The sequence below is a fragment of the Magnolia sinica genome, chromosome 13, assembly GCF_029962835.1.
Source record: "Magnolia sinica isolate HGM2019 chromosome 13, MsV1, whole genome shotgun sequence".
Classification (NCBI taxonomy): Eukaryota; Viridiplantae; Streptophyta; class Magnoliopsida; order Magnoliales; family Magnoliaceae; genus Magnolia; species Magnolia sinica.
In genome coordinates, this window is record NC_080585.1 from 21,040,200 (window position 1) to 21,052,376 (window position 12,177).

The following is a 12,177-nucleotide window of genomic DNA, read 5'->3' on the forward strand; positions in this document are numbered from 1 at the left end:
CTTCATGGCCCGATGAAGGGCCATGCAAAATTTGGGGATGATCAGATATGGGGTTTGGTCGAACGGGTCTGATTCGCGGTCAACGGTCACCGTGCCACGATCGGGTCCTAGAGTTTGTGGACGGGTGTAGAAAAATACATTAGACCCTCATCGTAAATTTATGAAGAAATCCAACGGCTGAAATGTCTTACTTTTCAGTTTTTATTTACACGTGCCAGATTCCAATTTTGGCATTGGTGGGGCGCATTTGGTAAGTGTCAGATTCCACTTCTGGGTGTCCACTGGGTCCGTAGTCCGTAATGGTCCCCAAGTCCAGTGAGATCTATGCTCTCTTGAATTTTTATAATTTTCTAACCTTCCCGTGCCGCGGTATAGCCTGCACGGGCTGTCGCTAGGTGTTAACGGCCATCTGGATTAGAGGCCCGCACCAAGTTCTATCAAAGCTCGTCTGGTCTATTCAATTGGGTTAATCTTGGTCTAATTTATTTGTGATACCTCACTATGAGTGGCTTAAATGAACGGTCCTGTGGCAAATCCTACGTGGACGCCCCAAGACACTGTTTTGGTTGGGTGGGACGTTACACTACACCTGATGTTCAAGTGATTGGGCGGATTCATTGGCTTTCTACGGCTGATTAATCGGACTAGTGCGGTTCCTTACTGGTACACCCTTGTATAAACTAACATTGAGTGTTAATGGTCATTAAGTGATATCATAAGTTAATTAATAGAAAAATTTTCAAGGATTTTTTTGAAAATCTAAAACAGTGAAAATTCAGGATGTTACAGTTCATAATGAAGTAGTCCTCCAATTTTCAGTTTGCCCAGCTCAATTTCTAGTTTGCCCCGCTCAATTTTTAGTTTGTCCCGCTCAATTTCTAATTTGCTCTGCTCAATTTCCGGGTTTGCCCCGCTTAATTTCTAGGTTGCCTCGCTCAATTTTCGGTTTGCCTCGCTCAATTTCTAGTTTGCCTCGCTTAATTTTCAATTTGCCTCGCTCAATTTCTGGTTTGCCTTACTCAATTTCTAGTTTGCCCCGCTTAATTTTTGGTTTGCCCCACTTAATTTTCAGTTTGCCCCGCTCAATTTTCGGTTTGCCCCCCTCATTTTTAGTTTGCCCCGCTTAATTTTCGGTTTGTCCTACTCAATTTCTAGTTTGCCCTGCTCAATTTTCGGTTTGCCCCACTTAATTTCTAGTTTGTCCTGCTCAAATTTCAGTTTGCCCTGCTCAATTTCTAGTTTGCCCCGCTCAATTTCTAGGTTGACCGCGAACTGATTGAAATTGACCGCGAAGAGCATGAAATGAATTTTTGACCATCGACCCGATGAAATCTTGAAAAATAATTAGGTTGGTTGGCTAAATTAGCTTCTCCTACCCCAAAATCATATGTGGTACGGTAATTAAATCATTCTCGTTTAGGAGATATGCTTGATAAATAAATGGACAAAGAAATGAATTAAAAGATAGAAAAATATTTTTATATACTTATATATACATATTTACATAATTATGTATTAGAGAAAAATGTAAAGGAGAAAAAGTTCTCCTTATAAAAAATTAAAAAATAAAAGAAAATTTTCCAGACTGCTACCGGCTGCAGTGTTGCGGCAGTCTGACAGATTTTATTTTATTTTTTGCTTGTGTTACTTTTTTGAGTCTCATCATGAGGTCTGTGTTATATCCAAACCGTCCATCTATTTGGCGAGATCATATTAATGCTTGAGATGAAAAATAAGATAGATCTAACTATCAAGTGGACCACACTGTAAAAGGCAGTGGGGAATTCAACGTCTACCATTGAAACCCTTTTAGGGGTTACATAAGTTTTGGATCATTATGAAATTTGTTTTTCTTCTTCATCCAGGTCTTTGTGACCCTATGAATGAATTTAGATGGGGAGGATTTCTCACAAACATCACAGTGGGCCCTCTAAAGGTTTCTAATGGTTGACGCTCATTCAACACTGTTTCCTGCAATGTGGTACACTTGATATTTGGATATACCTCATTTTTGGTCTCAAACCATAAATTGATCTGAAAAAATATATGGACGGCATGGATGAAAAGCATACATCATGGTGGTGCCCACAGACCACCGACCATCCGCCATTGGCTGGTGGCAGGCGGAGTACCCAATCCGCTTCCGTGAAAGGAGGGGTATTTTCGTCCCGACATTCGTTGTCAGTACGTGGAGATCTAAGTTTGTAAGGTAAGTTTATATTGCTTCCAAAAAAACCATTGGATAAAAGGTAGGGTCTACAGTCGCAAATTTCTCTTCACAAAATCCAACAGGGAGCTGGAGCATCGGTCCCTCCGGTAAATTGACGGATGTACCCCTAAGGGTAAAAGATACCGACATTGTTACCCGGGGAAGTATAATGATCCATACGCATGATCAATGATTGTGCACACGTGGCATGCAATTAAATCAATCTGAACCGTTAAATCGTGTTAGAATATTGTAATATTGAAACAGATAAAATGAGAGAAAACATGATATTTTATCATATTTTCTATATAAACTAAGCTCCTCACGATTTGGACGGTTTCTATTGTCGTACACATTCCACGTGTTAAGTTCTACGTGCATTTGTATGGATGATCGTACTCTGCAGCTATAACATCAAATAATTCCTCTTTATAAATCTCGAAGAGAGAAGAAGAGAAGCAGACTTCATTTCAGTCCACTAAAAACATGGTCGGTAGGGTCTGGTTTTTCCTCTTCTTGGCCCTGTTTTTCCTCTTTTCAAAGGCCAGATCAACTAATCCGCAGCCCCAAGAACTCAAATCTCTCAAGATCCAAAACACTCAGGTAATTCGATACAGGAAAAAATACCCGTGTTATTAAAATAGAAAAATACCCAAAATGAAAAAAAATAATATATTTATTTATTTTGGGTTTTTCAGAGCGCAAGGGGTTGTTCATATGTAGTAAGCATAAAGACAAGCTGTTCTTCCAGATCATTCACCAGAGATATGGTCAGCCTTGCTTTCGGCGATGCCTACGGTAATCAGGTATGTATATTTGGGTGTGTTTGTTTTCATCAAATATCATAATATTTCATAATGAATCAGTCTAATTTAGTGGAAATTTGATAATATTTCATGAAATTTGGTGCAACCAAACACACCTTTATCCTTTTAATCAAATCGTATTCTAGTATTACTCGTTTATTATTATTTTTATTATTTTTTATTCTTCTTTCCACGAAACTCCTGGAGAACTCCTCTTTTACTCGACAATGCCTTTCTTTTTTAGATGCCTTTTTGATAGGTGAAAAGACCAGAATGCTCTCCTCTCTCTCTCTCTCTCTCTCTCTCTCTCTCTCTCTGTTTTTCTGAAGGTGGTGCCAAGCACTGTGGGGTCCACGCGGTGTGTGTATGACATCCAACCATATTCAGGTCAGGTGATCCATTTATTTGGCGGGCCGCGTAATTAAAAAATCCACCACCCAAAAATCTGCAAATTCATGTGTCGCCCACCTGCTGACTGCATTGGCGGGACCTTTGTTACTTCTGATCATCATGGCGGGGTGCACTTCCGGGATGGGTCGGATGACATACATGATCCACGATATTCGACTATACCTCCTTTAGAAGAAAACAAAGAAAAAATCACAAGGCATTTTTGTCATTTCACAACCTCAAAAGGCACTTTTTTCGACTTTACAAGTGTTTGGTAAATTTATAATTCTTGAAGATTTTGTTGTAAAAATCCCAAGAGGACACAGCAAATCATGATAAATTAAAAGTTACTACACAGCATTTTTTTTTATAAGTAGGGCCTACGTTCTAGTGATCCAAACCGTTTATCTGATGGATGTTGTCATGGATGGGGATGCTCCAAAAGTCTCCCTAGTTGGAAGTGATGGCACCCATTCCCTCAAGCTAAAAAAAACTTGTTCCCAAGTTTGAACTATTAGAAGCATTATTGCGCATATATAGAGAGGGGTACCTTTTCTACATGGGTTGGTAGCCATTAACGCCGACGACAAAGTTCACCGGAGGGTGTTGAATTGCATGATCTTTCTCCTCGGGCTCACCAACAAGTTATTCTGTAATGGTGACGACGGCCATAACGGCCACCACCGTTACCTTTACAATATGGGTTGCATGGCTGTTACGGCCCTTGTAATGGCAGTTATGGTCTCTCTCTCTCTCTCTCTCTCTCTCTCTCTCTCTCTCTAATTGAAAGAAAAAAATCTGAAAAACCTGTATCTGCTCCGTAGCATTGACAAAAAATAATCCGGAAAACATGTATTTGCCTTATAATAGACCATTACGGGGCTATTATGGCTTTTATAGGGAGCATTCCATAATAGCTGTTATGGCCGTTACAACCTTGTATCGTGTAACGGTTGTCATCGTTACCTTTGCATAACGGCCTTTATGGCCAATCATGCTCTATAGTCTTTCAATGGGTAAAACAACTTGACCCGATGAGCGGATTCGGGGACCAAGTGAGAGATATATAGGTGTTGAGGTCAGAAGCGAGTCTTACCCATCGTCGGACTCACCGCCACATCCTTTGATTCCATGCTTCTCTCCCGCATGGGAGGGAGAAGACCTAGCTTAGTTAAAACACATGAAAGAATGTGTACATGCAACACTTGTGAGCCCTAGTTGGAACTGATCGACGTGATCCAAATTGTCCATTCCGTTGCTCCGATGACCAATGCCATAGGTGGGCCACATAATTCTAACATTCTCCCACTTGGTCCACTAATGTTGTTGGCTTATATATGCAATATATTAACATATCTAGTATAACTTTATGAGCTTAAAGCCTTATCAAATATTTGTTATAGATAATGAGTAGTACCCTAAATAATTTGGTCAACTGAGATTATGGATTCCAAAAGCTGGGAAGCGTGGTATTAAAATCTCATTTCTAGTGCGGCTTTCCATGTAGATTTTTAAGCAACCCTGCCACCTTAAAAACTTCAAAGCATTCTGTTCACTTATTTAATCATGCACATAAAAACTTTATTTAATGAACAAAAACCATGATGTAATAAAAAAAAAAAAATTGTCCACTGTATTGAATAAAACTGAAATAACACATAATTGAAATATGCGCATCTCCCACTAATTAAATATATCTTTAATGCTAATCAATCATGTATCATTCACTAACTATTTGAATATATTAGGAGGTAAGCCGTTAGTTAGCGGGTTCACAATCATCACCTTCGTGCTAATGTGTTCTATAGCATCAGATAATTTTAAATTCTCTCCTTCACAATTAGAACCTTTAAGTTTATATTCTTCGATTTAGATAAACTTTTGTTATTGTTGGGGGAGAATACCGTCGTAGCATTATCATAGTAGATTCTCAAAGGCTTTGGAACCAAATCCATATACCATAGCCCAAAAAATTCCATAACCAAATTGCCTGAAACGTGGCTTTGTAACAGGCATTAAATTCTGCTTCCACTGTGGATGAAGCTGAAGTGTTTGTTTTGTACTCTTCTACAAAATAGATTCACTGGCCATCATGAAAACATATGCTGATGTGAACCTCCTGTTGTCGAAGCACCCAACGTAGTCCGAGTCTGCATATCCAATTGGCTCCATCCAATCAGTCTGTTTGTATTTGAGCATGAAATCCTTCGTCTTTTGCAAGTACCGTATCATTTTCTTTACGACTCTTCAATTATCCATTCCTGAATTTGATATATACATATATCTCCTAAGCATTCCAACCACAAAGACTATGTCAGGCTGAGTGCAGACCTGTGCATACATAATGTTTACCACTAAAGATGCATATGTGATATCCTGTATTCCATTCATTTTTAAATCATTCTTAGGACATGGTAAGAGGCTAAGCTTGTCGCCCTTGATGACAGGAGCCTCTCCTGGTGCACAGCTCTACATACCGTATTTACTAATATTCCTTTCAATGTAGGTTTTCTCGGATTATCCCAAAATACCTCTTACTTTGTCACTGTATATTTTTATACATGCGACAAATGATGCAGCGCCAAGATTGATCATTTCGAATTTCTATAATAAAAATTCTTAGACATTGCACACCATTTCTTTATCATTGTGTGCTAGCAGAATATCATTGATATATAACACTAGGAATACGAAATTACTCCCATTGACCTCTATGTATATACACTAATCAACACAGTCTTCCTTAAAACCATATAAAGCAATCACCTTATGAAATTTCAAGTACCACTAACGTGATATTTGCTTTGGACCGTAGATAGACTTCTTTAGCTTTCATACCAGATGTAGAAATTCATGGATCTCGAAACTTTCCGGTTGCTCCTTTAATTTTTCACTAAGAAATGCAGTCTTTATCTTCATCTATTGTTGCTCCAGATCATATTGAGCCACCAATGCCATAATAATTCGAAAGGAGTCTCTTTTAGAGGTTGGTAAGAAAGTCTCTTTAAAATTAATGTGTTTCTTTATCCTCCCTTTATGTCCGAGATCTAATTCAGACTATGAATGTAATGGGGCCCATAGACTGCAGGTCCAGATGCGTGCTGCAGAACCCACCCATGTGCGCGGGTTATGGGATCTAGACATTAACAGATGTGTATAATGGCAGAGCTAAAAGTCCACTGTATAAGACATGCTCTTCTCATCCGTGAACCACCATTATACAATCCCAAGCCCGGACAGATCTGCTACCATTGGATGCTCTGCGTATCCAGTAGGTGAGTATAAGCAATACCCTGTACAGCCGTCATCTACCATAGTCTCTCATTACTACACTGGTTTGGTACAAAGATAACAGAGAAATCATGACCGTTGGACTGATTGCATACAGATGGCCAGTAATATCTGAGGAGTGTGGGGTGGTGGCTGTACTGCCCAAGCCAAGAATCACCATTCAAATGAACATGGCCTTTGATGGCAAATAGATTGCCTGAGTGCCTGGATGCCATGAATGGTTGAATCCCATCCTTCACAGCGGAAGCTCCACGCTAGTTTTAATGGCGGAAAAGTGTTGGCGCAGACAATGACGAAAAAAAATAAAATCAGATTTGTCGCACAACAGAGCCCATGCTCCGATACCATATGTTAGAAGTAATGATGTGCGTCGAGAGAGGAGATGGTTCGAAGCTTACCTCTTCCACGTGGGTTGGCAGTCTTTAACGTCGATGACAAAGTTCACCGTGGAGTGTTGAATCTCATAATCTTCCTCCTTGCGCTTGCGAATATTTCAATAAGTAAAACAACTTGACCTGATGAGCGGATTCGTGGACCAAGTGAGAGATATCTAGGTGTTGAGGTTGGTGGTGAGTGCTACCCATCGTCAGCCTTACCACTGCATCCTTCAGCTCCACGCCTCTCCAGAACGGAAGGGAGAAGACCTAGCTTAGTTAAAACACCTTTTAGGTATAGTAATCTGTGCAGGTATGTATTATGTAAGAATGTGTAGATGCCACACTTGTGGGCCCTACCTGGAACTCATCGATGCAATCCAAACCATCCATTTCATTGCTCTGGTAACCAATGCCATAGGTGGGCCATAGAATTCTAACATGAACTTCTTGTCAGTCTTCGAATGTGATGTGCCTCCATGTTTAACCTTCTTTTGCCTTGGTCAGAGTTGATGGTGAAGGCTTATGCATCGGGTTGGCACCTCTCATGCTGCATGGCATAGTAGATCACAAGACCTCTTCTTTTGTCTAGTCTACTTGCATCCGCCATGATGGTTTCTTCTTGTGCTTGGTAACGGGGCTGCTTGCACAGAATGTTAGATTGGTAACCTTGTTTCCTCTTACAATTGATTTGTTGTCTTTCCTGCATTATCTTTTCCATCATGAGTCTTTGATTTCCTTCTCGCCCATCACTCAATTGCTTCATCAATAGTTTTCTCAATTGATCCATTTGAAGATTTGTTGATTGATTCAATCAATGCACCAATGGACTTTCCACATGTATCCTTAAGGCTCATTACGATTTCACTAGACAAGTTATCCTTTGGATCTTTAGATTCATGAAATTCTCTTCTGCATTCTTTGAACTCTTCTAGCAAATGCGTCATCTCCTTGCATGCCTCACTCTTTGTAATCCTCACTCTTCTTCCGACAATACATTTATGAATACTCAATGGAAGGTGGTGCACTTTTGTAGTAGTATAGGGATAACGACATGACTTGCCATAGTAATTGTAGGTAGATAGGTTGTTATTGGAATGGTAGGACAGATGATGCTGATGTCAAGTTTTGGGAATGAAGAAAGCAAAACATTCCAAGTTCCCAGGAGCAGAGACTAGTTTGATACAGGATGGATGGATGGATGAGAAAGAAGAGCATAAGAGAATGGATTTTTGCATAAAACACACAATTCAAGGGTTTTCATTTTATACTATTGATGTAGAGTGGATGGGAGAGGAGATTTGCCCAAACAACACAATGACACAATTCAAGAGGTTTACTTCTTAGGGTTTTCCTTTTACTAAATTAAATCTTCTCTCTAAAATTCACACTTCTCTTTTTATTCTAATTTATATTCATCAACACCATCCATGCCCCCAAAGTACTTTATATGGCTAAAATCCAAAGAGATCTTAGAAATCTAAACTTTATACTATTTTTAGACTTGACTTTTACCAAAATAGAAAGCTAAATAACTATTAATAGATTCTGAAACTCATATATTTTCTCTAAAATGCCCTAAATACTGTATATTGGACTGTTTTACATCTAGCCCGCATCATCTAAGTAGGGCCCGTTCTTGGGTCTCATTAACACAAATATGATCAATCCATGTTAGATGCATCACTAAGAACATTTACTCATAGTATTTTTGGCACATGGGCTATGCACAACAGGGTAAAATGGATGAATGATCTAGATCTTGTATGTTTGTACTGTATGTCTGGAGATTGAATGCTTGGTAAGTGAATAACTGCCTTAATACTATCATTTTAGCATTGGATAATTTCTCTCTAAAGAAATGATACTAGCCGGTTGAATTGAAATGAGCACTATTCATCGTATGCTGTATGGCCATCTTAAAAGCACTTGAAAAGTGATTTTAGATGCGACTTGCTGCTTGTTGATGCGTGCTTTACCTTATTACAATTCTGCGAAGAAATAGTAAAATAATTACATGAAAAATGTAAAGTGACCAACACATGATAGAAAATTTAAAAATGGTATTAAAATTGTTGCTTTTATGGAATATTGATCTTACAGTAATTCTCAATAAATCAATGGTAGAAAATATAAGAATTGTGATGGGTTTCAATCAGATATATGTGCCAAGGTTGGACGATCCAGATTCTCGGACATTTGAGCGGTGTTCGACGGATACATACACCCTATCGGGGACTTGTATGTATAAGATATGTTATCTGTATCTCCTGAGGAGAGGATCGGATGGATGGAAACCAGAGTCGGTGAAGGTCTACCCTCCAAATTCGAAGGCGATCACATTTAAATATAACATGTTCCTTCCCAATGGCGTTTGGTATGGTTTTAATTCTTGCAATGGTGTTTCTTCCCACATTAATGGTACTGGAAATCTTATCTCACAAATGTAAGGGGTTTTATGCAAATTTTAGGACTTGTTAATGCTTTATTAAGGTGAGACCATGATACTATGCATAAGAAATGTTTTTTTTTTTTTTCTTCTTTTTTCTTTTTGTCCTTCAATTCTTTTGGGGTTGATGCTAACTTGAGCCATGGGGTCCACTCATGAAATTGATAAAAGCAGTGATGCTTTTGGAGAATAAAGGCCATTCACATGCACACACCCCAAGCCAAACTGTTCTGATCATGGGCCCACTGTAGATGGATCATGACCTGAAGATCTCAACGAAAGGTGATCAGTACAATTAGTGGTCAGTGATACCGATGGTTAGAATGAATATAATCAATGGTTCAAATTCAACAAACGGATCTCTGTTTATGATCAATCAACAGTGGACCAGGATTTTGATATGCTTCAATTTTGTGCTTATATCCTAAAATGAGCTGTTAAAACTGATGGACGGTGTGGATAAGACACATGCATCACTGTGGGCCCCACATAGTTCAGTCAGTACACAATCCACTTTATTAGGGATGATGCTAATTTTCCAAAGGTGGCCCACCTAAATGAGTTGAACTGTTCCTTCAGCTAACATGTGCACAGTGGCTGGTTTACGGGATTGATGATCCCGACTCTTTTATGATATAACAGGAGCAGAAATGGGGTGTTCGTTATTTGTACTCTGGCCGTGTGATATACTTGATACTCAGGCACTCGGAAATCGCACACGCCGGATATAACTCAAATTAAACAGCCTAAATTTCGTATCCCACTGTAAGATCACAATCCCAAGTACAAATTGGTAGAACATGGTAATACTGGGTATTTTTAATTTCAACCACCCAAAAAATGAACACCAATCCAATTGTTATGTAATCAAATTAGATTTGTTTATGATAAATCTAAAGTAGGACCCAGCACCTGCATATTATCCACCACAATCTGCTAGAGTATTCTTCAATTGTGTTGGATGTGGGTAACCATGGGACCCACATGTGTGACCGTTAGCCGGTGTTCTGATCTGTTTGTAGAATGTTGCATGAACCATCAATTAAATGGGGCCTGCATCAAGCATCACAAGGCATGAGCCTGGCCCATCTATTAGGCGCACCCAAAATTTCTTAGGCCCAGTTGTTAAATTCAACACAAGGCCCACGTTCAGATGGTGTATTAGCCTTCAAAATATCCTTGTTTTATTATATAGGATTAAGATTGGTCCAAAATGCTTTCAAATATTGTAGGACCATGTGGCTTTCCTCATTAGCTCGTGGTTCATTTGAAGGGGTGAATGATCACATGTGCTAGAACGAATGGTATCGATCTGTGTTGGGCCCACTATGATGCGTGAGTGCCATTCCGTAATTCAGGTGCACCACACCAAATGGAACCATGGGGCTGCCCGTCATAAAAACATGCAGATTGAATTGGGTCCACCGTGTTGTTTATATGTGATCTAACCCGGTCATCAGGTGCAGCCCACTAGGATGAAGGGACACACCCAAACTTCGGACATTTCAAAATTAAGGTGGGCGCCACAACAAATGAATATGTAGGTTCTAGTCGTAATTGTAATATTGCTTCCGTCCCACCTTAGGTTGGTCTACAGGGGATGATTCTTTGCATGTAAGGTGCCTACGAGGAGGACAACAGATGCACCGTTTGACATTGCATATGGACCTATCATTGCTATTGGCCTTTGAGTCCCCTTGTAGATTTAGAATGCGTCAAAAAACCTCCCAGATTGCAAGATCCCAGTGGTCAGTGACCAACATTAGGATCTCTTTCGGTTGAATATGGACCGTTTTTATATTTCAAATCTTAACCGTCTATCTGAGGCCACAAATTAGAAGTATGGGGTTGGCCCATCAAAGAAACTTGTCATTTTCCGATCAGTTTGGGAGATGCTACTAATAACATAAAATATATTAATTATTTTTGTTACTTAATTAATAAACAACAAAGCGCCTGTAGCTCAGTGGATAGAGCGTCTGTTTCCTAAGCAGAAAGTCGTAGGTTCGACCCCTACCTGGCGCGTTTACTCTTTTTGGGATTTTTTTTTTTTTTTAATGTATACGGGCTTTATCCACACCGTTCATCCAATTTTTCAGATCATTTTAGACATGAGCCCAAAAATGATGTAGATCCAATGTTGAAAATCAGTGGTTTTAAAAATAATAAAAATGAAAATTCAAAATTTTCAAAATTTCGAGATTTTCCCGCCAAAATATTTTTTTGAATTTTTTAATGAAAAAGTGTGGTGTGTGTACTTTGTCCCACATCGGAAATGCAAATAATAGTTTTGTGGTTTATATGAGATGTTGAGAAGGGTATTCTTACTTGGAGCTTTTTGGAGGAGATGAAACACGGGTTTCGCACTGGAACACACGCACGCCCGCGCGCGCTTGGACACGGGCACAGGCGTGGGAGTGGGCATGGGCGAGGGCGTGGGCAATGAGGCAGTGTGGCTGTAGTGGCGCTAGATAGCGCACTTTGCACTTCGAGACGGTGCGATCGCGATGCGATAGGTCTGGTCAGAGCCTTAGGGCGGTGTGGATCTGAAATGTTGGAAATAAGTTTTATAGGTGACTGAGAACGGTCGGATCTTAAATCCGAAATGTCTTGTCGTTTCTTAAATGGATGGCTACCTTAAAAGCTACAACAGTCCGA

General features: G+C 39.6%; 1 protein-coding gene and 1 non-coding gene across 2 annotated transcripts; both read left to right on the plus strand.

The window, feature by feature from the left end:
* The first annotated feature begins 2,639 nt into the window (after positions 1-2,639).
* Positions 2,640-9,558, plus strand: LOC131223169 (embryo-specific protein ATS3A-like). The gene is made up of 3 exons (XM_058218482.1): positions 2,640-2,812; positions 2,908-3,015; positions 9,230-9,558. Exons 1-3 carry the CDS (start codon positions 2,696-2,698, stop codon positions 9,518-9,520), a joined length of 516 nt encoding a protein of 171 aa, XP_058074465.1. The 5' UTR covers positions 2,640-2,695; the 3' UTR covers positions 9,521-9,558.
* A 1,913-nt stretch (positions 9,559-11,471) lies between these two features.
* On the plus strand, positions 11,472-11,544 carry TRNAR-CCU (transfer RNA arginine (anticodon CCU)). The gene has a single exon. It is a non-coding gene; the product is annotated as a tRNA-Arg (tRNA).
* The last annotated feature ends 633 nt before the right edge of the window (positions 11,545-12,177 follow it).